The 26,530-nt window shown below is 43.2% G+C and overlaps 1 protein-coding gene across 2 annotated transcripts in view; it reads left to right on the forward strand.

The window, feature by feature from the left end:
- Window positions 1-8,799: 8,799 nt before the first annotated feature.
- Window positions 8,800-26,530, forward strand: part of LOC118372408 (rho GTPase-activating protein 21-like) — a 108,375-nt gene continuing 90,644 nt past the window's right edge. Inside the window, exons 1-3 of one of the 2 annotated variants that reach the window (XM_035758307.2) lie at window positions 8,800-9,025; window positions 9,188-9,239; window positions 10,286-10,527. In XM_035758307.2, the coding sequence (XP_035614200.1) occupies window positions 10,453-10,527 (75 nt within the window). In that variant the 5' untranslated portion in view covers window positions 8,800-9,025; window positions 9,188-9,239; window positions 10,286-10,452. Of the gene's footprint in view, window positions 9,026-9,187; window positions 9,240-10,285; window positions 10,528-25,111; window positions 25,185-26,530 lie in introns of those variants that run through there. The other variant, XM_035758297.2, reaches the window with a different exon arrangement.

Below are 26,530 nucleotides of genomic sequence, written 5' to 3' on the forward strand. Positions count from 1 at the left end.
TTATTTGTGCCTGCGTCCGTGAAGAGAAAGTGTCAGGGTTATCAGTGGCCGAGTGCTTTTGATTGAAAGAGAAGAGGTTTGAAGAAGGAGTTTAATGTTGACCTAAAAAGGGAGCACCTGAAATGTATGTTATGTCTTTTCTACCCAGCTGTTGATGAAAAACAACACTGCCTGTTTAGCTTCAGTGTCATTTGAGCTAACTCCGTTTATTATCTGGCACAAGTTCACATTCTCTCGCTTTGTCTTTCTGTCTTTTATCTTAGTAAATCATTATATGTTATGATCAAATTTGGAATCAAACATGAAACCTTCCTGGAAAGCCACAAAACATGGTTTGCATTAGCTCGAAGTTAGCTCAACCATGCAAGGAGGCAACGACTATCCAAAAATGTATGTTGCTATACAGTATATACAATGAAACAGGAAAATAATGATCCATTGGGAAGATTTTAGTGCAAACCAGACCTCCTGGTTTTCTCTCTAATGTGTGGGTGGGTGTTTGTGTGTGTTGTGTAGAGGGGTACATGAGGGGTCAAGTAATAGGAACAAAGTGTTTCTGCCCAGAGAGCATAGAGAGTGAAAAGAACATCACAAAGGAACTGTATGTCCGGATAAGTACTCACCAAGCACATCCATCTAACGATTAGCGATGCAGGGGACCTATTTATTTTCCGCAATGATTTTACTTTAACTTCCAGCAAACGTAGCTGAACTCAAACAATTTGAACCAATAACTGACATGGCTTTCAGGATCTTTTAAACAGTGTTGCAGTGCGGTGTTGTCTGATTGATATGGATAATGAATGTACTAAGAAACCCTAATAGCTTATGACAAAAAACTCTATGCACGTATTCTATCCAAACATCAAGCCATCAATAAATAATCACAGAGGAATTCAAATAAATCTAAAATTCCCTTCAGGGTTTCACCCATTTCATCCACTGACAGATCTAAAAGTGTCGTTAATCTCAAATCATCTGTCGTCAGCACTAATCATAACGAACACAATGGTCGGTTGGAGCTTGGAGACAGACAGCTGTATGATGGTGTGGTGTGGTGGAGACTAGAGAGCCAAATGGTTCTCTTTGCTACTCCAAGCCTGTGTTCCATGAGTCAGTGTGGGCGTCAGCTGGGCACTTGGATGAAAATGCCAGGACTCGCTTTCACCATCTGTCACCAGTTAGGTCTCCACCTGTTCTGAGCCATTTAGTTATTTATTAGTCCACTCCCTTAGTTGTATGTTTGGCTGTTCGGTTCATACAATTATTATTTCCCTTAAACTTAGGTTATTTTTATATATTTTTTTACAATAATGAGGCTGTGACCTGTCTTACACTGTTGCATTATGGGAAATTATATCAGGCCTAACTTTGGAAAGTTGTTTACAGTAATAAGGCTGTTCCTCATGTCTGTAGGCTTTTCTGTTGGATGCTTTTAATCTCCAAACTAATGAATAGAGTACAAGATGTTCAAAGGAAAATCTGTGCTCCACCCGTGGTGTTGGTTTTACAAGCCTCCCCATATTCTTCTGGGATGTGTATTTGTCTCTGGGTGACTAAAAGTCAATTGTGCATGTCACTGGACTACACTTCCCAACATGCTTCACTTCACACAGCATGCACATGGGGAGAGTTGTCATGTGGCCATGCACACTTGCAACTTAATCACTTGAAAAACTAAACAGACATTACATAAACATATGCACATGACCCACATATACATATACACATATCTAAGAAAAACATTGGCTTAATCTAGAATGAATTCCAGGTACTCAGCTCCTCTGTCATTAACACAGCATGATGGGCCAACTGAAAGAATGAGAGACCATACAGGCTGTCGGTGGACTCTCCGTTCACTGACCGTCACGTCACTTCTCTCAGGTATTTTAGGAGTCATTGACTTCACCCTTTAACCCCGTCCCCTTCCATCTCCTTTGTAAATCCTCCATTTGCAGACCACTGTAGTTTGTGGTAAGATCGTTGACATACAGTTCAACTACTTAGTTCTGTGAGCATTGTGAATGCTGTAGGCCTATACTTTCAAACACACTCTGCCCAAAAAAAGTGTGCCATCAGACAATGAGGTATCTGCAGGGAAAGTTTCCAGCACTCTTTAAAAAAAAAAAATGTATCCCCTTTTTTCTCCCCAATTTCGTGGCATCCAATTGGTAGTAGTCTCATCGCTGCAACTCCCGTACCGACTCGCGAGAGGCGAAGGTCGAGAGCCATGCATCCTCCGAAACACAACCCAACCTAGCCGCACTGCTTCTTGACACAACACACATCCAACCCGGAAGCCAGCCGCACCAATGTGTCGGAGGAAACACCGTACACCTGGCGACCTGGTCAGCGTGCACTGCGCCCGGCCCGCCACAGAAGTCACTAGTGCGCAATGAGACAAGGATATCACTGCTGGCCAAACCCTCCCTAACCTGGACGACGCTGGGCCAATTGTGCGTCGCCACATGGACCTCCCGGTCGTGGAAGTTTCCAGCACTTGACTTCCCCATAATAAGGTTATCCCGGGTAAAACGTAATGGATCACCTGCAGTCAATGGCCCTCTCCCGGATGGGTGACCTGAATAATAATCCTGCAAACAGAGAAGTAAGATAGAAAGATGGAGGTGGAGAAGACTGATAAGAGTCCAGGTGGCAGGTTGTGTGATGGTGAGATTGGCTTACACACTCAGAAGACCCACCTATATATCCACAGCTCCTATTTAGCTTTTTTTCCACTATACATCTGTGAAACACAGGCTTTGAGTGGGTCTTGAAATACAAACTGAACTCCAGCCTGATAAACACTCCTCTTTCACTAAGAGTATCAGTTATCCCAATTATCGTAGGTTGGGATTAGTAGGAGGCCACCCTTCCACTCAACTACAGGGCATTTTGTCTCGCCTGTGTATGTGTCATACAGAAGGATCAATGGCCACCATTGTGCTGTGACTCTATGTCCCTTATCGAACATCAGCACTTGGGGACATCGGTTAACTTACCCCCTGCGCTAAATGTCCCCCACGCCACCCTGGGAACCTGCAAGGCATTGTCTGTCACCTTGGAGCGGGATCCGGTGAGAGGGAGAGTGGACAAAGAGGGGGCCAGGGTTCTTATTCTGGAGCTTTGTAGTGCTCCGCTGAAGGAACAGAGGACAGGGCCGTGCAGTGAAAGTCGGCTACAGGTAGACTGGGAGAGCACAAAGAGAGCAACATGGGAATTGGGTCCTGTGAATGGTCACACATGTATGCGCTTGACATATGAAGCCTCTGAGTCGGTGTTTAAACAGAGCGGCATGGATTTGATTTCAGATTACCTGGACAACAGATTGAACGTGTTTACTCCCTAGCTTATTGTTTCTTTGTTCTACCTTTTGAGAGGTGTCAAAGTCATGTTTAGCCTAGGGTGGCAGGTAGCCTAGCATTTAAGAGTGTCGAGTAAGTAACTGAAAGGTCACTGGTTTGAATCCCTGAGCTGACTAGGTGAAAAATCTGTTGATTCAGGAAGGCACTTAACCCCAATTGCTCCTATAAGTCGCTCTGGATAAGAGTGTCTGCTAAATGACTGGAATGTTAAATGACTAAAGAATGTTACAATTTGACAGATAGATAAACACTGTATATGTCCTTTGATAGATGCACACACTGTGGTTGTACTTTGTCTACTGTACATCGTGCTCCAAGTAGAGGTAGCTAGGGGGCTTCATTGATTGGTTCCTGTTGGGTTTCATTCAATTGTGCAACTCCGAAGTGGTCACAGACATCATTTCAATGTCTAGTTTTTATTTACGTTTGATCTAATTGTCAACTAATGTTAATTGAAAGGGTCAAAACCATTGAATTCTTTGGATTTAGGGTAAAAGTTCGGTTTTAAAAAATCCTGAAATTCCTTCATGTTGATGACTTGAGGCAAATCCAATCAGTTTTCCACTTTGATTCAACATCATCACATTGGATTGTTTTGTTGAAAGGTCGTGGAAACAACGTTGATTCAACCAGTTTGTGCCCAGTGGGTCAGTTCCAACTCTACTTGTTCAACCTTAACATCAGCTCTTCCAATGCTTGTGGCATTGGTGGCGAAGTAAATACAATATAGCAAGTAAAACACTGGAATGGTAGATTTGCAGTAGAAGAATGTGCAAAGTAGAAATAGAAATAATGGGGTGCAAAGGAGCAAAATAAATAAATACAGTAGGGGAAGAGGTAGTTGTTTGGGCTAAATTATCGATGGGCTATGTACAGGTGTAGTAATCTGTGAGCTGCTCTGACAGCTGGTGCTTAAAGCTAGTGAGGGAGATAAGTGTTTCCTATTTCAGAGATTTTTGTAGTTCGTTCCAGTCATTGGCAGCAGAGAACCGGAAGGAGAGGCGGCCAAAGGAGGAATTGGTTTTGGGGGTGACCAGAGAGATATACCTGCTGGAGCGCGTGCCACAGGTGGGTGCTGCTATGGTGACCAGCGAACTGAGATAAGGGGGGAATTTACCTAGCAGGGTCTTGTAGATGACCTGGAGCCAGTGGGTTTGGCGACGAGTATGAAGTGAGGGCCAGCCAACGAGAGCGTACAGGTCGCAGTGGTGGGTAGTACAGTGCCTTGCGAAAGTATTCGGCCCCCTTGAGCTTTGCAACCTTTTGCCACATTTCAGGCTTCAAACATAAAGATATAAAACTGTATTTTTTTGTGAAGAATCAACAACAAGTGGGACACAATCATGAAGTGGAAGTGGACTTTTTTAACAAACTGAACAAACTTTTTTAACAAACTTTTTAACAAAGTGGACTTTTTTAACAGACTTTTTGGAAGTGGACTTGTTTAACAAATCAAAAACTGAAAAATTGGGCGTGCAAAATTATTCAGCCCCTTTACTTTCAGTGCAGCAAACTCTCTCCAGAAGTTCAGTGAGGATCTCTGAATGATCCAATGTTGACCTAAATGACTAATGATGATAAATACAATCCACCTGTGTGTAATCAAGTCTCCGTATAAATGCACCTGCACTGTGATAGTCTCAGAGGTCCGTTAAAAGCACAGAGAGCATCATGAAGAACAAGGAACACACCAGGCAGGTCCGAGATACTGTTGTGAAGAAGTTTAAAGCCGGATTTTGGATACAAAAATATTTCCCAAGCTTTAAACATCCCAAGGAGCACTGTGCAAGCGATAATATTGAAATGGAAGGAGTATCAGACCACTGCAAATCTCCCAAGACCTGGCCGTCCCTCTAAACTTTCAGCTCATACAAGGAGAAGACTGATCAGAGATGCAGCCAAGAGGCCCATGATCACTCTGGATGAACTGCAGAGATCTACAGCTGAGGTGGGAGACTCTGTCCATAGGACAACAATCAGTTGTATATTGCACAAATCTGGCCTTTATGGAAGAGTGGCAAGAAGAAAGCCATTTCTTAAAGATATCCATAAAAAGTGTCGGTTAAAGTTTGCCACAAGCCACCTGGGAGACACACCAAACATGTGGAAGAAGGTGCTCTGGTCAGATGAAACCAAAATTTAACTTTTTGGCAACAATGCAAAACTTTATGTTTGGCGTAAAAGCAACACAGCTCATCACCCTGAACACACCATCCCCACTGTCAAACATGGTGGTGGCAGCATCATGGTTTGGGCCTGCTTTTCTTCAGCAGGGACAGGGAAAATGGTTAAAATTGATGGGAAGATGGATGGAGCCAATTACAGGACCATTCTGGAAGAAAACCTGATGGAGTCTGCAAAAGACCTGAGACTGGGACGGAGATTTGTCTTCCAACAAGACAATGATCCAAAACATAAAGCAAATTCTACAATGGAATGGTTCAAAAATAAACATATCCAGGTGTTAGAATGGCCAAGTCAAAGTCCAGACATGAATCCAATCGAGAATCTGTGGAAAGAACTGAAAACTGCTGTTCACAAATGCTCTCCATCCAACCTCACTGAGCTCGAGCTGTTTTGCAAGGAGGAATGGGAAAAAATGTCAGTCTCTCGATGTGCAAAACTGATAGAGACATACCCCAAGCAACTTACAGCTGTAATCGCAGCAAAAGGTGGCGCTACAAAGTATTAACTTAAGGGGGCTGAATCATTTTGCACGCCCAATTTTTCTGTTTTTGATTTGTTAAAAAAGTTTGAAATATCCAATAAATGTCGTTCCACTTCATGATTGTGTCCCACTTGTTGTTGATTCTTCACAAAAAAATACAGTTTTATATCTTTGTTTGAAGCCTGAAATGTGGCAAAAGGTCGCAAAGTTCAGGGGGCCGAATACTTTCGCAAGGCACTGTATATGGGGCTTTAGTGACAAAACGAATGGCACTGTGATAGACTGCATCCCATTTATTGAGTTTTGTTGTTCGAGGATCGGTAGGATGGTCAGTTTTACGAGGGTATGTTTGGCAGCATGAGTGAAGGATGCTTTGTTGCGGAATAGGAAGCCAGAAGTATACAGTGTTGCTGTCACCTACCTAAAGCCTTTTATTTTTCATTGATGAACGAACTCAATAAAACAGTATTTCGCCACCACACATAATGCAGTGTGTGGGATAAGGCAGAATTGTAAGCTTCGTGGGCTAATGCTGTTTTTATTGGCTGTCTAAACGCAGGAGATATTAATTTCAAGATTATATGTATCATATGTATTAGGCTCCCGAGTGGCACAGCAATCTAAGGCACTGCATTTCAGTCCTAGAGGCGTCATTACAGACACCCTGATTTGAATCCAGGCTGTATCACAACCAGCCATGATTGGGAGTCCCATAGGGCGGCGCACAATTGGCCCAGTGTCGTCTGGGTTTGGCCGGTGTAGGCCGTCATTGTAAATAATCATTTGTTCTTAACTGACTTGCCTAGTTAAATAAAGGTTAAATAAAATACAATCATGTACCTCCTCATATCCCTCTTCTTTGGGTAGAATCTAGGGTTATTTACAAGGCCTACTTCAGCACCTGATTCTGTTTCAACCTATAATAGGAAGCCGTGAAGCTATGCTAGCTGAGGTAATGCTACGTGTTCTTTAGAAGTGTGCCCAAGAAAACATCACTGTTTGTTTTTACTTTGTGAGATGGTAAATTCAGCACTTCAGTTTTATTTCTGCATTGTAACTCAACATTTTATATCAGTCGAATGTCATTCCATATAACAAATTGAGAAATTGAATGCCATTTGTTGTTTGTGAGGGAAAAGCACCAGTGTTTCTTCAGTAGTCATAGCAATTTCTCAGTCTACAAAATGTTGCTGTAAATCAACTTTGCTGCAGTAATTAAAGCTGCTACAGTATGCCCACAGTATAACTCTGTGATACTATTTTCACACTACTAAACCTATCATGAATGTCCCATACATAGTGTATTAATAAACAGCATACAAACTAATATGTTTTTGCTACCATAGTATGCAAACTCCTCCAAAAATAAAGCTCAAGCCTGCACTGTCTGGTTGAGGGTCCAGCGGCTCTTTAAACAATGGATTCTCTCTGAAGCTAGGGAGCCCTCAACACATAATGGGTCAAAAGAGTCCTCCTATTGTCCCACTTCTATTGTTCTGTTGGAGTACACTGCAAACAGAACATTGTCCCCCTTTGTCTTTGTCTGGATCAGCTGTGGAGCCTTTTTCATGCATTATGGAGTCCCATATGTCCGCCATGCCCTACATGTCACAATAATACAGTTAGGGATCCAGCCCGTGAATGGTAAGTGACATATTACAACTCAAGGAACACGTTGGAACCATTCAAGAACTGAAGGAGGGGGAAATGTGTGAATGTGGCCCCTACTACGTGATCCTACGTGCATGCCTTCTGTTGAAAAACATCTAGCACAGCATTTTTTGGTATCTCACATTCTACTGGAATATTTAGACTAGCTGAGTATTGAAAAAAATGTATGGATCTTGCTCAAAGAGCTAATATTATCTATGACATGCCAAGGAAATACACTGAGATGTGGAAATAGGCCTGTAGAAAAAGGTTATGATAGCTTAGCATAATATGAACAGGGAAGGAGGTTCTCTAGATAAGATGTATTGTATTTTTCTTAACAGACTATGCAGGAAGCTATTTGTCAAAGAGCCAGAGGAGAACAGGAATTCCAGCTCAGCTATGTCCATCACGCCAAGACCCTCCATTCAGCTCACACTCTTTTCTGACAAGAGTTGACTGTGCTCTGCGCTGCACTTTATGACTCATTATGGATAGTAGGTTACTATACACTGTACCAGACCCGAATGAAAGTGCAGAATACAAAGTTTTGGCATCCTCCAGGTTAATTCAATTGGGTTATGTGAAGCTGGCAAGACATAGTGTCACGTACTCTCTCTCTCTCTCTCTCTCTCTCTCTCTCTCTCTCTCTCTCTCTCTCTCTCTCTCTCTCTCTCTCTCTCTCTCTCTCTCTCTCTCTCTCACACACACACACACACACACACACACACACACACACACACACACACACACACACACACACACACACACACACACACACACACACACACACACACACACACACACACCAAGGTTTTTAGCTGGCTTCCACAGCTCACCAAATTACCTTTAGATTGTTTAATTAGGCCTATAGGTCAAAGCCCTTGCATCAATGATCCTGTAAAAAGCCACTTGATTGACGTGTGTATTAAAAAAAAACACCCATATCAAACGTTTAGTGATGTGTCACTGAAGTGACCACTAATATTCCTGGACATCTTACGTAAGAACCTGTCCAGTTGGCTGGGTTTAAAAACACGATTTTAAACGTTGAATGTGATTGGATAACAGACCCGAGAGTGAGCAGAGGGGCGGTGTTTGTAGAAAATCGGAGATTCGTCCATCCTGCAACCTAGTCTGTTGCGCGCTGCCAACAGGGACCAAAAAGGAATACGACGAATTACTTTTTGTTTCAATTCTGTTATGAAATGTGGATGAAGAACCCTCTCGGATTTTATGAATTTTAATGAAGAACAACGCCGTGAAATTTCTCGCGTGGTCAAAATAGTAAATCTATTGTAATGGGCGTTTACCTTGTTTTTTAGCCTGATTTTCCTAACAGGTAGCTAGCACTAGCTATCCAGTGGTAACTACTCAAACGAAAATAGCCCGCTTGTTGTGGTCTTTGGTAATGGTAGTCAGCGAAAACACACTTGCATTTGACACATTGCCTATTGCTTTTGAATTACTTCTATGAGTAACAGTCATTTCTCTTCTTCTAAAGCGAGGACAATGTATCATTTTGTGTTACGGAGTTCTCCATGAATTTGTAACAGGTAGGTTGCTCATGCAGATGTACTGTCCTACCGACAGCTTCAGTTGCTGTTTGTTTGATACAAACTTGTGTTGTGATACAATGTTGTTTTTGTAAACACACTCGCCGAAAGCGTTTCAATTTAGAGCTGGACCGAATTATGTGGCTATTTTGCGACAACTATAAACCATAGTTCCATTGAACGTTCTCTGTGGTAGTTCGTTGTGTGGCTTTGGGCGCATGATGGCTGATATTTGCTCGTGCTTTCATTGGCAACCTATCCAGAAAACTCGTGCGTCAATCTTAGGCTACTGTGTGTATGCAATCCAGTCATGTCTCTAAACAGAATAGTATTTAGATTAATATAAATTTTATTATGTATTATGCATATCTACACCTGACCATTTGGCATTGGACATCGGTCAAGCATTGCAAAAAAGTAATAAAAAAAATATTTAAAAAGCACCCTAAGCGACTTGGTCGTTATACCACATGCTTATCAAAAGGCATGTAACCCAGCTGTCGACTCTCGTCAGTATCTCGATTTAGGTCAAACAAGTGGATACCACAATCATGCGACAATGACAACAACGCACTTCATTGCATCTGATGGCAACTGAGATCGGACCATGCAGGATTATGATAATCACAGTTCATTGTTTACAAGCAATAGTAGTGTAATACGGTACAAGTAGCCATCTCCTGCCGAAGTGCTCTCAACAGGATTGGATCCTGGACTGATGTGCAACTGAATGTGGAATACAAGAGCAATTACATTTGTTTAGAGATGGTTTATGTTGAATGTGTTATTGTGTTGGTCTTTCGTTGCATAATAACCAATGTGACAGAGTATATTTGAAGGCCCATGGGTATCCCACCAGTGTGTAAACATTTGTGAATGTAGCCTAATCAACTTTTTTTTTTTTTTTTTTTTTTTACTGAGACCAAGAAGCACAAGACCCAGTCATTCAAATGGCCTGCTGGGGAGGTGCTTGTTGTGAGTCTTGGATAGGGTGCATGTATTCATTTCATCATCTTTTAACTTTCTACTGTGTTTATTCCATGTAGAGTTTTACAATCAACGAAAATGAAGAGGGAGGACTGTGGTGTGGATTAGAACCCTTTCTGCTCCCACCGTGGCTGAACGGAGTAGCCTATCACTTGGTTTTGGATCTCTCCCCCTTTCTCAATGTGGGCTCCAAAGGACTTTTGCCTTGGTGGTTTGAAATGAAATAATGGCGACACGTTGGACTGATTCACCGCAAGACGATGAAGAGAATAAACACGGAGACGTATCTCGAAGTTGTGAGGTAAGACTTTTCCCACATTTTAGGCGTGGTAAGGCTGAGAATGTGACAGTCCCCGTAAGCTTGCGGTGCAATCTCACATCAGACAAGTGCTTGTTTCTAATTGTGACAGCGGCGTGTCTTGCCCACCGACAGCTGTAAAATGGTGTGGATATGTGTGTAATATTGAGTTTGTTAAATTTGCATGGACACATCCTAGGAATGCATTTGAATCACCAATGTAGTCTAGAGATAACAGCTGTCTATCACTGGGGTGTCAAATCAACAAGCCCTTTGATTAGAGTTCCTGAACCAATTCAAAGGAGATACTGTGCTCTTGATGGCATAATTTCAGTGTGATCCTTTTTATCAACACTGGCACTGTGTTGCACTTGCTACACAATGTTTTGTACTTGGTTCACGCTCACTAGTGATTGACAGTTATGCCGGAAACAAGCACAATGCACACCACCTGTTGGAACAGCAACACATTTGAGACTATAGCATTTACCTCAGACCCACTGACTATAATAGGTCAGACTTGTAATGCTTTCATTGTTTTGTAACCCACAGAATGTTATTGTGATGCATGGAGGACTTGATGCCATGCTTGTTGTTAGTGATGTACAGGTAACTGCCAAAATAAAGCAAACACCACCATAAAGTGTCTTTTTTTAATAGGGTGTTGGGCCACCACGAGCCAGAACAGCTTCAATGCACCGTGGCATAGATTCTACAAGTATCTGGAACTCATTCTTCCACAAGAAATTCCATTGGTGTTTTGTTGATGGTGGTGGAAAACACTGTCTCAGGCACTGCTCCAGAATCTCCCATAAGTGTTCAATTTGGTTGAGATCTGGCGACTTAGACGGCAATGGCATATGGTTGACATATTTTTCATTCTCATCAGACCATTCAGTGACCACTCTTGCCCTGTGTGGATGGGGACATTGTCATACTATGGGGGCGTGCGTAGCCATGGTAGCCAAAGTAATGTCCTGCCTATCATTTCTATACACGAGCGTGATGGGATTGCTTAATCAACTCAGGAACCACACCTGTGTGAAAAGGTCTGCTTTCAAAATACTTTGCATGCCTCATTTACTCAAGTTTTTCCGTATTTTGTTGGCAGTTACCTGTACATCAATAGGCCTATGTCTGGAATACAAGGTGGTTTGTGTGTGTGATGGCTCATGCCATCTGTTATTTCAGGCCAATAGGTACACTTGATGCTGACCATCACCAACACTTGCTGAATGCTATTAAAAAGACACTACGTGACACTGCTGTTTGATAATGATCCTCACTTTCATAAACCCCATGACCTTTTGCGCTGCTGTGAATCCCGGTGCAAAGTTTCTATGTACAAACTCCCACTGAGTGACTTAAGTGTTGCAGAGCAATGCGACGGCATTAACATCTGCCGGCGTGTGAGGTGACAGAGTTCACATCTCTTTTTTTATAACCACTTTCCGAGTGCTTACGACGTCCAAATAGAATTTCCATTTGCTGATCTAATCTTACTGTCCATTTTCTGGCCAGCCCTATACCAAGCTAAGATAAATGCCACATTCTAGAACACATCTCTAACCTCATCCCAAGCCCCCATGAGCACAGTGGCATCCACAGTTACATCATTGTCATGAGAGGCTGGCTGCATGTCATAACACTATAGCAGCAGCATGTTTTGGATTAACCCGTCATGCGAAATGGCAAAACCACTACTGCGTAATCCTCTTACCCAGTGCAGGAGTGTGTACTGTATGGATGTCAAATCGTTGGGAGCAGGGCAGGCAAGGAATGGATGGCAGGGGAGTGTTTGGAAGGAAGGGGCGCCATGGAAAGGGAGAGTGAGGTGTGCAGGTGTGATCATTGGCGGTCAGAAGTTGTCTGAGGTAAGCTATTCTGAAGTCCCAAGTTCGAAGCGGTGCGGATCTCGAAGCTCAAAGCAGACAATAAAGCCTTATTATACATTGGGAAGCAAGCATGGAGGGGCAATAACACTTAAAAAAAACTACAGCATACTTGGTTCCATATTCTGGAAGGCTATGACTTTTATAGCCAGGCATGGATCTGTGAAGTAGCCTTGTGGTTTGGTTTTACTCCCAGTAGTTGTTCGAGTCTAGTACCTCTCAAGCCACCTAAAGATTTCCTCTTCACCAAGTTAAACTATAACCACAGTTTCACAGCAGGTGATTTTCAGGTGTCACCTTCCGAGACACCTGAAACCCCACCTCTTTAAGGAATACCTAGGATAGGATAAAGTAATCCTTCTCACCCCCCTTAAAAGATTTAGATGCACTATTGTAAAGTGGCTGTTCCACTGGATGTCATAAGGTGAATGCACCAATTTGTAAGTCGCTCTGGATAAGAGCGTCTGCTAAATGACTTAAATGTAATGTTAAATGTGATTCTGAATCCTTCAGCAGACACATACATTTTGCATCTATCATGTTTTTGTACAATGTCCTCTCTTTCTCGCATTCCCCCTCTTTCCCGGTACTTACTACTGTAAGCAAATATGTACTCACAGTCCCACTTCTTCCCTATTTCGTCGCTGTTTCACTTGTCTGTGCCTTAATTTAAAGCTGTGCTTCTGGGTGATTCTCTGGTAATGGAATTATGCTGAAAGTAGAAGTACAATTATAAATAATTTCAAATTCCATATGTTAAAACTTGTTAGAGAAGTGCTCCCGCTGTGGGAACATCAATCAGCGGAAATTTCAAGTGCGCCATGTATAGTTTTTGATAAAACTCAAACTTTCATTAAAATGCACATACAATGTACTGAATTAAAGCTACACTCGTTGTGAATCTATCCACCAAGTCAGATTTGTAAAATGCTTTTCGGCGAAAGCATGAGAAGCTATTATCTGATAGCATGTATCCCCCAAAATACTTCAACGTCACCTAACGACAGATTTTGCGATAGCCGGGGGCTACTCAAAACGCAGAAATAAAATATAAAACATTCATTACCTTTGACAAGCTTCTTTCTTGGCACTCGTAGATGTCCAATAAACATCATTTTGGGTCTTTTTTCGATTAAATCGGTCCATATATAGCCTAGATATCGATCTATGAACACTGTGAACAACGGAAAAAAATAGCGTTTTTTTTTTAAATTAAAAAAGTCAACGATAAACTTTCACAAAACACTTGTAAATACTTTTGTAATGCAACTTTAAGTATTAGTACACGTTAATAAGCGATAAAATTGATCACGAGGCGATGTCAATTCTATAAGTGTCCGTCTGGAAATGCTGTCCGAATAAATCTCAACCAAATATCTGGTCGGAGACCGGAAGAAATGCGCTGCCTTGCGTCTGTTTGACCAAGAAACAAATAGTAGGCAAATGACAAGACTCTAGACAACGTGTGGAAGCTGTAGGTATTGCAACCTCGACCTCATTTAATCCGGTTCACCTTTAACAATCCTTGGAAGTGGCGCATGGATATTTTTTCCATTTTCAGTGATCAGATTTTCCTGCACTTTTCGATGAAACGCACGTTCTGTTATAGTCACAGCCGTGATTTAACCAGTTTTAGAAACGTCTGAGTGTTTTCTATCCACACATACTAATCATATGCATATACTATATTCCTGGCATGAATAGCAGGGCGCTCAAATGTTGCGATATTTTTTAACAAAAAGCTGCAAATTTTCCCAGCTTCCCTAAGAGGCTTTAGCAAAGCAGACGGCACCGTTTTCTTGTTTTTAAAATGTACGGATAGGCAGGGGCACGCTCAGACATTATTTACTAAAGATGCATTTCTGTTTAGTGAGTCAGCCAGCCTGTAGGGATGACCATGTGTTCTCTTGATAATTGCATCAATTTCACAGTTTCCCTGTCCTGCTACGCATTGAAAATATAAGGAGTACTTTGGGTTTCTCAGTAAAATGTATGGAGTAAAAAGTACAACATTTTCTTTAGGAATGTAGTGAAGTAAAAGTTATAAATACCCAATAAAAACTAGTAGTACTTTAAAGTATTTTTCCTTGAGTACTTTACACCACTGTTTAAAGACCCCAAAGATGACAATGCAGGACCGCTCTGCCCAAAGGCCTATGTCCCAGTCCACTATTTGAAAAATGACAGCGGTCAAAGGGGACGTCCTCTAGAGGTTGATGTAGGATCCTGAAGAACAAATGCCCCTCTTATTTCACAATTTCTCCTTTCAAACATGGAGGTAGATGGAAATGCAAAGATGTAGCCACGTGTCAGCGCTGTGCTCTTTACGCCCGAAGCCCCCTTTTGTAAGCAATAATCAGCACCTGCGGCCTGGCATGTGGGAACTGGGCAGGTGCTACTCTGTACCTGCTAACACACACGCAGACACACACACTTCCATCCCTTGTCTTGTACCCAAGCGCCACTGCTTATGAAATCCCATTCCCTCGGGTCTAATGAGAGTTCAGGCCCAGGCAACCAGGGCAGGACAGAGGCTGGGGGGGGTTGTAGTGGAGCTGCCTCTGCCCCATTCACTCCCATCCCCTTAATGAGGGAGATTTCAAGGCCTGTCTTCTCCTAACCCCCTCTCCCCGGCTGTGAGGAAAGTGACGGTAGCCACGCAGGGGTAATTTAGGCACAGCTGCTCACAGTCATTAGGAGAAAAACACTCCACATACACACCCCACTCCTCCCCCCCCAGCATGACCAGCTGAGGCCTCTCTCCTCGTGAGTGTCTGGCTCTGGGGTTCATCCTGGGTGATCCCCTCTTACCACTCTCAACTAACCCAAACATGATGCTCAATCCACAATTAGAATGACCTATGGTCCTGTTGCCTACCCTTTCATTCACATAATACTATGGCTGTTGAGCTGTTTGCTCAGAATTTGTGACCGCATTGATCCGTTATAAAAGGGTGTTAGTGAGGAAGGTCTGTCGCTGTCCCTCCCTAACCAACTACCTCTGTCTATGATGGTTCAAACCATTTCATCGTGTTCGTGTTGATGCAGGGGTGTGCATTCCTGCACTAGGTCAGTGCCGGTTGTCATTGTACCCAACCTCCAATGGCTATCTGTGTTTCCTCTTTCCGACATGTATCGATCCATCTCCTGCTCAGAGAGAGAGAGAGGGAGGGAAAGAGCAGTAGCTGTGTTTTGAGTGCTGTTGATGCACTCCTCTTTCCACTAGACGTAGCCTCTCCCTCCCCTGTAAATCCTGTTCTTTTATCCCCGATGCGTTTGTCTTTCACTCGCCCTCTATCCCGACATGTTTTCTGTGACGCTATATTTAACCCCAGGGGGTTGAAGTAAAAAAAATAAAAACATTATTTCCTTCCCTGACATTCTGCTTGAAGCCAGTTTCCAGAAAGCGCTATTTTTAACAGTGAGTTTGATGTTCTGTGGTCAGTGCACTCCATGTGGACTGTAGTGTCCATGTGAATGCTGTCCGGTGGAAACTCGAAGTGAAAGACTTTCCCACAGTCTATCCCAACACCACAGTCCTCGTGTCAAAGACACATTTTCATGGAGTCCCAGTCTCAATTACGCCTTTTATGATCTTACTGTTACGATGAGCTGAAATTTTTTTCGTCACATGATTTTTCTTTTGGGGGGGGGGGTTGAGAATTAATCTCATCCTTCGTAAATTGTTCCTTTCATTTTGTTTATGTCATTTATCAATGCTTAAGTTAGAAATACAAATGAGCTGGAATTGTGGAGATTTGAAAAAACGAATTTGCTCTGCTTCTCCCTCGTCTGCAGCTTAATGCCCTCTATATGCACTTTCCTCAAGGTTTCTTCATATAAACAAGTCCTCAACACAAGCCCCTGACCTGAACTCCACCCAGGGAAAGATCATTATGCCCCCCCCCCCGTACAAGAAACACACACCCTGTCTTGGGGGATTTACCAGGAGTGTCCTTTCTAAGGGCTTTCCCTGTATGCAAACTCCAAGATTGGCCCGCAGCCTGTTATTGTCACGACTGTGAGTGTGTGTCCAATGTGTTTTTGGGCATTCCCTATCTGGGTCAAGCCTGCCATCAATTGCCCCTTTTTCCCCCCTGGAAGAGACAATAGGAAGCTCTGACATGTGTGGCCTCGTTGGACTGAAGGTCACCTATTCATAGCTACTTTGCCGTGGTGTGTGTGTTTCATTTGGACACACCTACTCATTCCAGGGTTTTTATTTTATTTTTACTATTTTCTACATAGTTTTGATGTCTTCAGTATTATTCTACTACGAAATAACACATATGGAATAATGTAGTAACCAAAAAAGTGTTAAACAAATCAAAATATATTTTACATTTGAGAGTATTCAAAGTAGCCACCCTTTGCCTTGATGACCGCTTTGCACACTCTCGGCATTCTCGCAACCAGCTTCACTTGGAAGGCTTTTCCAACAGTCGAAGGTGTTCCATATATGCTGAGCACGTGTTGGCTGATTTCCCTTCACTCTGTGGTCAAACTCTTATCAAACCATCTCATCTGGGTTGATGTCAGGTGATTGTGGAGACCAGATCATCTGATGCAGCACTCATCACTCTCCTTCTTGGTCAAATAACCCTTACACAGGACAATGCTGGGTCATTGTCCTGTTGAAAAACAAATGATAATCCCACTAAGCGCAAACCAGATGGGATGGCGTATCGCTGCAGAATGTTGTGGTAGCCATGCTAGTTAACATGTTGCGTCGAGCAATCCCGTATCCGGGAGCATAATTATAGCCTCAAGCTCATTACCATAACGCAACGTTAACTATTCATGAAAATCGCAAATGAAATGAAATAAAAATATTCGGCTCACAAGCTTAGCCTTTTGTTAACAACACTGTCATCTCAGATTTTCAAAATATGCTTTTCAACCATAGCTACACAAGCATTTGTGTAAGAGTATTGATACTAGCATAGCATTAAGCCTAGCATTCAGCAGGAAACATTTTCACAAAAACAAGAAACGCATTCAAATAAAATCATTTACGTTTGAAGAACTTCGGACGTTTTCAATGAGGAGACTCTCAGGTAGATAGCAAATGTTCAGTTTTTCCAAAAATATTATTTGTGTAGGAGAAATCGCTCTGTTTTGTTCATCACGTTTGGCTAAGAAAACCCCCCGAAAATTCAGTCATTACAACGCCAAACTTTTTTCCAAATTAACTCCATAATATCGACAGAAATATGGCAAACGTTGTTTAGAATCAATCCTCAAGGTGTTTTTCACATATCTATTCGATGATAAGTCATTCGTGGCAGTTTGGTTTCTCCTCTGAAGCAAATGGTAAAATACACGCAGCTGGAGATTGCGCAATAATTGCAACGGAGGACACCAAGCGGGGCACCTGGTAAATGTAGTCTCTTATGGTCAATCTTCCAATGATATGCCTACAAATACGTCACAATGCTGCAGACACCTTGGGGAAACGACAGAAAGTGTAGGCTCATTCCTTGCGCATTCACAGGCATATAAGGAGACATTGGAACAAAGCACATTCAAAATCTGTTTGAAATTTCATCTTGGTTTCGCCTGTAGCATCAGTTCTGTGGCACTCACAAATAATATCTCTGCAGATTTGGAAACGTCAGTGTTTTCTTTCCAAAGCTGTCAATTATATGCATAGTCGAGCATCTTTTCGTGACAAAATATCTTGTTTAAAACGGGAACGTTTTTTTATCCAAAAATTAAAAGAGCGCCCCCTATATCGAAGAAGTTAAGTGTGCCTTGAATTCTAAATAAATAACCGACATTGTCACCAGCAAAGCACCATCACACCACCTCCATGCTTCACGTGGGAAATACACACGCTGAGATCATCCGTTAACCAACTCTGCGTCTCACAAAGACACGGCAGTTGGAACCAAAAATCTCAAATTTTGACTCATCGGACCAAAGGACAGATTTCCACATGTCTAATGTCCATTGCTCGTGTCTCTTCTTATTAATGGTGTCCTTTAGTAGTGGTTTCTTTGCAGCAATTCGACCACAAAGGCCTGATTCACGCAGTCTCCTCTGAACAGTTGATGTTGAACTCTGTGAAACATTTATTTGGGCTACATTTTGTGGCTGGTAACTCTAATGAACTTATCATCTGTAGCAGAGGTAACTCTGCTCTTCCATTCCTGTGGCAGTCCTCATGAGAGCCAGTTTCATCATGGCACTTGATTGTTTTTGCAACTGCTCTTGAAATGTTCTGTATTGACTGACCTTCATGTCTTTAAAGTAATGATGGACTGTCGTTTCTCTTTGCTTATTTGAGCTGTTCTTGCCATAATATGGACCTACACTTTTACCAAATAGGGCTATCTTCTGTGTCTCTCTCTCTCTCTCTCTCTCTCTCTCTCTCTCTCTCTCTCTCTCTCTCTCTCTCTCTCTCTCTCTCTCTCTCTCTCTCTCTCTCTCTCTCTCTCTCTCTCTCTCTCTCTCTCTCTCTCTCTCTCTCTCTCTCTCTCTCTCTCTCTCTCTCTCTCTCTCTCTCTCTCTCTCTCTCTCTCTCTCTCTCTCTCTCTCTCTCTCTCTCTCTCTCTCTCTCTCTCTCTCTCTCTCTCTCTCTCTCTCTCTCTCTCTCTCTCTCTCTCTCTCTCTCTCTCTCTCTCTCTCTCTCTCTCTCTCTCTCTCTCTCTCTCTCTCTCTCTCTCTCTCTCTCTCTCTCTCTCTCTCAAAAAAAAACTGGCTATGAGCTGAATGCCATTATGGCACTGGAGAGAGGGACGGGTGAGGGGAGGGGGTCAGGAAGAAGAGAGATTAGCTGGTGGAAAACATGCCAGCCCTTTTCTTTCTCCCCCCCCCCTCTTTACTCCAACTGGCTCACTGTCACAGCTTCTTCTGCCTGGATGCCCCCGTCCTTCTGGAAGATAAAGGGACGGTGTAGAAAGAAGTGGAGGAGGGGAAAGACAGGCAGACAGACACTGCAGCACCAGTCTAATGCTCACTGAAGCAGAGGTGGTGTCCATTACATATGCCCAAGGCGTCTATGCTGCCTCTGTCTTTCTGTTTCTCAAGACACGCCACACTGATGCTGATATGAAGTACAAGGACGCAACTTCGCCCACCTTACATTGCAGTCGTACTCTCTCCGTTTCTCTTTTGTCTTTTTTCATTTGTTTCCCTCTAGTTTTTATTCATCAAGTCACAGATAAACACTGTCGGTGCGGATGGATGAATGTGCGTACAGAGGGATGGGCATTGTCAAGCCAAATAGTGACCGGCTGCCAACTCCTGCTATGAGCCTGATCAGCCATCCTGTCAACCCCCCCCCCCCTTTCTCTCTGTCTCACTCCTTCACAAATCAAATTCAAATCAAATTTTATTTGTCACATACACATGGTTAGCAGATGTTAATGCGAGTGTAGCGAAATGCTTGTGCTTCTAGTTCCGACAATGCAGTAATAACCAACACGAAACAGATGCTAAAAGTTTAGTCTCTTTCAATGCCTTTTGACGGCCACTGACTAACACTTATCTCCCTCCATAACAGAAATTGCCTTGGAAATATGGTTTATTTGATGTACAATTGCGTCATCTTCCAGCTACTCTTCAGCTGATAGGCTACATGCAGTTATTATACCAAACCGATTCCCATAAAGACAAATTATGCTCAATTATTGGCAGTGGCATCTAAACCTTTGATGTGCGTAGATCTCAGACCACAAATCTAATGGGGAGAAGTTGCCCGTCCTTTTTGTTTCCCTACCAGTAATTTCCTGCATACCAGCTTTTCTCCTGACTTGCAAATCTACCTCCAAAAGCACTTTCACTTCTTTTCCTGTGTGTTTTTCAATGAGCGCTTACGTAAGGTTGTTATCGGGGTCATATCTTGAGCTCTGGTGTTAGTAGGGGCTTTGAGGTTCTTGGCAGGAAACCACATTATTTCCTGTCGGCGTCAGTACTGAAAATGAGCAAGGGCACCCTGATGAATGAATGATTTCATGAATGAACGGCAGAATGAGGGAACGGTAGAGAAAATGTTGTTCTTATTCTAATGTCGGAGGCCGATGGTTGGTGGTTTTGTACAATATCCTTTGGCCAATGTATTGGGAAATCTTAGAAACCGAGACCTGTAGTTGACCTGACACCAAAGCCCACTCACTGTATGTCGGTTCACAGTTCAGTTCACCTAGATTAAGCTATTTGGAGTAGGTGTAGTTTAGACTGTGATACAATACCATGTCTCTGTCCCTCCATGGCACATGCATGCGCTGTGTGTCGTTCAGAGCAGCAGGGCCTGTGCGTTGGGCATTGATTTTTTTTGTGTGTATGTGTGTGTGTGGTGACGAGCGATGGAACTGCACGTCTGCACCACACGATCCATAACTCAGGATTGATTGGATTATATTGGTGGGGAACGGGGTGATGGTGCTCTGGACCAGCCTATTCCTGGTAGTGGGAGAATGGGATGGGGGGGGGGGGTGCACAGCCACGTTTCAGCAGAACGTTACAACGGCATGTTGTTGAGCTGCTATTTATAGGCAGAGGCTCACACGTGGTATTTTCCAAATTCTTTGTTGTTGTTTGCCCTTTTCATCTCTCCTCTTTCCAGATGTTTTGGACACATTACGTATGAGAGTGACAGATTTGTCTGGATTAGCTTAGTCCCCATCATGCCTTCCACAGCCTTTGTCGTCTTTGATCTTTTGCATTAGCTACATTGACAAAACGGCAGCTTTTCATTGGTCACACCAAATTTTAGATTTTGCTAATGGCTATTTTGAAGGGTTATGTTCATAGGGAGCAGAGCAGTCATTTACGAAGTCAGTCATGGGTTGTGATTATGTACCTGGGGGAGAGTGCGGTGGTTACAGGGGCCAATGGCTATGAATCCTCCCACTTTGTTGATGCGATGCCGTGGATGGGACCCCGAGTGGGTCATCCAGTCTAGACATGGTGAGTGGCCAAGGTGACCTGCCTGACACAAGTGTGTTTTGTAGCCTTCTGACCCACAGTGGTCCCCTGAACGTGCTACTGCCTACACTGTCAGACACCTCTGATATATGTTGATTCCCAAACCTATTCCTCTGTCACCTACATCCATTCCACACAGAGTTATCACAATAACTAACAATAGAAAGATGGGTTAGGGTTTCATAAGCTGATTCCAGCCTTAACATGCTAGATACACTCCTGAGCATTCTTTCTTTCACATAGGTCTAAAGTCTGCACCAATGGGGCTAGAGGTATAGCTTGGCAGTGTTAGTGTGTGTTGGTTTTGGCTATCCCTATGCACACAGGCTATTGGATTGTTGAGCTTTCCCTTCAGGCAGTGGCAAGCTGACATCCTGTGGTTCTCTAATTTATTGTGTGCGTGCGGGTGTTTTTGTGTGTAGTAAGGTAGTATAAAAAATGCATGAAGGCCCTGTAGCCCTCTACTCAATCTCATTGTCTGCCACTGTTAGGCTGGTAATTGGTCATGGCCTCGGTAATTTAGGTTCTGATGTGAGCATCACAGGTTTCAGTGATGAAACTGTTAATGTCGCAAAATAATAACCCTTTGGATATGATAGAACATCAAGGGTTCCAGCAGCACACAACTCTGCATATTCACCCTTCAATAATCCAGTGCTCTCATATTCTTTTAGCTAATCCAGTCTTTTGGGTTTTATTGGTTTTGTTTTTTGAGATACTGAGTAGAGGTCGACCGATTTTAATCGGAATGGCCGATTTTCAAGTTTTCTTAACAATCTGCGTTTTTGGACACCGATCATGGCCGATTACATTGCACTCCACAAGGAGACTGCATGGCAGGCTGACTACCTGTTATGCGAGTGCAGCAAGGAGCCAAGGTAAGGTGCTAGCTAGCATTTGGCCAGGTCGCAATTGTAAATGAGAACTTGTTCTCAACTTGCCTACCTGGTTAAATAAAGGTGAAATAAAAAGTTAAACGTATCTTATAAAAAACATTCAATCTTAACAATCACTAGTTAACTACACATGGTTGATGATATTACTAGTTTATCTAGCTTGTCCTGCGTTGCGTATAATCGATTTAACAAGCGCATTCGTGAAAAGAGCACTGTCGTTGCACCAATGTGTACCTAACCATAAATATCAATGCCTTTCTTAAAATCAATACACAAGTATATATTTTTAAACCTGCATATTTAGCAGGCAACTAACATTAATTTATTTTAACTAGGTAAATTGTGTCACTTCTCTTGCAACAGAGACGGGGTATATACAGCGGTTTGGGCCACCTGGCTCGTTGCGAACTGTGAAGACCTAACAAAGACAGCCAACTTCGCCAAACGGGGGATGATTTAACAAAAGCGCATTTGCAAAAAAAAAAGCATCGTTGCATGAATGTACCTAACCATAAACATCAATGCCTTTCTTAAAATCAATACTCAGAAGTATATATTTTTAAACCTGCATATTTAGTTAAAAGAAATTCATGTTAGCAGGCCATATTAAACTAGGTAAATTGTTACTTCTCTTGCGTTCATTGCATGCAGAGTCAGGGAATATGCAACAGTTTGGGCCGCCTGGCTCGTTGCAAACTAATTTGCCAGAATTTTACGTAATTATGACATAACATTGAAGGTTGTGCAATGTAACAGGAATATTTAGACTTATGGATGCCACCCATTAGATAAAATACGGAATGGTTCTGTATTTCACTGAAAGAATAAACATTTATATTTTAAATGATAGTTTCCGGATTTGACCATATTAATGACCCAAGGCTCGTATTTCTGTGTTATGTTATAATTATGTCTATGATTTGATATTGGATAGAGCAGTCTAACTTGAGCAGTGGTAGGCAGCAGCAGGTTCGTAAGCATTCATTCAAACAGCACTTTTGTGCGTCTGCCAGCAGCTCTTCGCAATGCTTCAAGCATTGCGCTGCTTTTGACTTCAAGCCTATCAACTCCCGAGATTAGGCTGGTGTAACCGATGTGAAATGGCTAGCTAGTTAGCGGGGTGCGCACTAATAGCGTTTCAAACGCCACTCGCTCTGAGACTTGGAGTAGTTGTTCCCCTTGCTCTGCAAGGGCCGCGGCTTTTGTGGCGTGATGGGTAACGATGCTTCGAGGGTGGCTGTTGTCGATGTGTTCCTGGTTCAAGCCCAGGTAGGGGCGAGGAGAGGGACGGAAGCTATACGGGTACACTGGCAATAAAGTGCCTATAAGAACATCCAATAGTCAAAAGTAAATGAAATACAAATGGTATAGAGAGAACTGGCCTATAATTCCTATGATAACCTCAACCTAAAACCTCTTACCTGGGAATATTGAAGACTCATGAAAGCTGGTGGTTCCTTTTAACATATGTTCTCATGCTCATGTTCTGAGCAAGGAACTTAAACGTTAGCTTTTTTACATGGCACATATTGCACTTTTACTTTCTTCTCCAACACTTTGTTTTTGCATTATTTAAACCGAATTGAACATGTTTAATTATTTATTTGAGGCTAAATTGATTTGATGTATTATATTAAGTTAAAATAAAGTGTTCATTCAGTATTGTTGTAATTGTCATTTTACAAATAAATAAATAAAAAAATCGTCCGATTAATCGGTATCGGCTTTTTTTGATCCTCCAATAATCGGTATCGGCGTTGAAAAATCATAATCGATCAACCTCTGATACTGAGATAAGACTGTTAAGAAAAGCCGGGTTTGACTGGATGTTTATTTTTTACTCAGGCGAGAAACTTTGGACGTGCTCCGTCTGTTTTGAGGGTGGGGCTGCGTCACTCCTTTCTCTTGCTCTCATCCAGGGAGTATTCCTCCTGTGAAGAAAATAGATTTATGCTAAAATTAGTAAATAAATATATAAAGGAAGAAAGCCGGTGAGAGTACCCGCATTGCCTGCAAACTGCAGAGTCACTCAGGACTCCTCTGTGGAGGCAGATGCACTGCAGAATCCTCTCTGTCTCACTCAAGACGACACAGCTAGGAGCTTCTTAAGACTACCATCTTTCATAATGTCTTTTACATTTGACAGTATAGGTGAGTGGGCGCAGTTGCAGTGACTCTTACCTGTTCTCGTCTTGCTGGAGTAGAGTTTGTTTCAGGACTGTCAGCAGCGGGGGGAGGTAGAGCTCTTGTGCCTTCTGTCCTAGTCGGTTTGGTGCCCCTCTGACGCAGCACCCCTCCCGATCGGTGCAAGCTATCACAGCTCCTCCGACTGCCTGGCACGGCTGCAGACACCGGCACCGAGAGTCACAGCACAGCCTGCGGAGAAGACTGTCAAGAGGGGAGAGAGAATCTGCCTCCCAGGACTCTGCAGGTGTAGCTCCCAATTCTGTCACTCGTAGGTAACCATGGAAACTCCTGTCCATCAATTTAGAATTGGACCGTAACCAAGGAGTGTTTGATGTCTCGTCACGGCAACAGACACCAAAGTCTCTGAGGATCTCCTGCATCCCATCTTTTTTTGTGGTGTATTTATGTGTTCCCTGGTCCTGCAGAGTACTAATGTATGTATTATTAAGATAGTGTTAATGAGCTTTGAAGGGGATGCCCACATCTGACAAAATGCCCACTGGAAGCACAGATGGGCATAGGGATGCTGCCGCCTCCTGACGACGTGTTGTCCACCCTGTCCATACCTCCTGTGCCAGGACACCGGAGCACGATTGGTAACAGCCAGGGTTGGGGGACACACAGTTGACACTGACAGGCAGCCCTGGGGCAGTGCCCCCCGTAGCTAATCATGGCTCACCTCAAGGTGCTGGACTGCGTGATGAACAACAACTGGAGCGCTCTCTGTGACCTGTACTGCGCCTGGAGCAATCAGGTCGGTCCTAACTCTCTCTGCTAGCTCCTTCCTTAGATGTTCTGTGAAGTTGACAACGTGGCATAGAGACGTTACTTCTTCATTGAGAAAGCAGCTTTGATGCAGTGTGGCATGGTTTATACCCCCTTTCTCCTCGCAGCTTCACTCTCCTGTCCCTTCTCAGCCCCTCTCCTCTACTGGTGTCTAAGAAAGGCACCCCTGACACCTTGCATACTTCTAGCTCTATTCGCTACTCCAGCGTGGCACGGGAACCAGTAAACCGGTGTCATGGTGATCTCTGGACCGTTACCCTGTACTGTAGGGCTGCATAGTTAAAGTTCCATTGAGTTGTGCAGTATTTATGTGTGACGTCTGTTTTTATTTTGGGAGCAGCACTGCAGACTACAGTACTTCCTCTCTGTGCAACGTGTGTGTGTGCACGTGCATGCTTGATCTGCTGTAGGCTATTTACTGTAGTGCTGTCTGTGGACTTGTGTGTGTGCGCATTTGTCTCGTGTTCAATTGGGCACTCTTCTGTGGCAGGCTACTTCAATCTTCTCACTGCAAAAGCAACACTGTACTTATTGTTCCCAGAATATTTTTTTTGCGCCTTCTCCCGTGTGGAGTGACAGCAGGGTTGCTCTCTCTCGCCCCGTCCGCTAATTTAATTTTAGCCGCACTGAAAGTTGTTTGTGTCCCACGCCGAACTGACAGCCCTCTCTTTGCTGTGTGGTGCTGCCGGCTACGGCCTTTGAAAACGGCCTTTGTGTACCGGCTGCACCAAGGCTTCATGAAATATTCAGTCAGACACCTGGCCATGAAGGGAGCAGATAGAGAAGCTCCATCCCCATCTTATCACTCCACTAACCCTCACTCTTAGTCCCTTCAAAGACCAAGAAATAATGCGTAACAATATAACGTTGATCTGTGTGTTACATAAGGCAAATATCCCCTGTGTGGTATTTCAATATGTTGGCCACTTAAAAGAAGATTAGTCACAAACTCCGGCTTTGAACTTGTCCTTTTCTTTCTTTCTTTCTTTGCCGGACGGCCAGACAACGTTCCAGTGTACAGTGGGGTTCAATAGTGATTCCTTTCATCCTCTTTTTAATGCAGGTTTTCTGTGCCCTCGCTCGGCTCCCTTCCTGCTAGATGGGGATTAGGCTGCTCCGTGTTTGTATGGGGCCCTGCTTCTTTTGTTGAATAGTCAAGACCACACTGCAAAACCGAAACTTGGAATATCTCATCGGAGATCAAGTTCCAAGGGGAGACACAACTCTTTTCATCAGCCGACAACACATTGAAATACAACAGAGACATTTGCCTTTGTTGTCCATCTGCACGTGTATGCCTTCTTTCACCTTAGT

Source organism: Oncorhynchus keta, chromosome 4 (assembly GCF_023373465.1).
Source record: "Oncorhynchus keta strain PuntledgeMale-10-30-2019 chromosome 4, Oket_V2, whole genome shotgun sequence".
In the NCBI taxonomy this organism is placed as follows: Eukaryota; Metazoa; Chordata; class Actinopteri; order Salmoniformes; family Salmonidae; genus Oncorhynchus; species Oncorhynchus keta.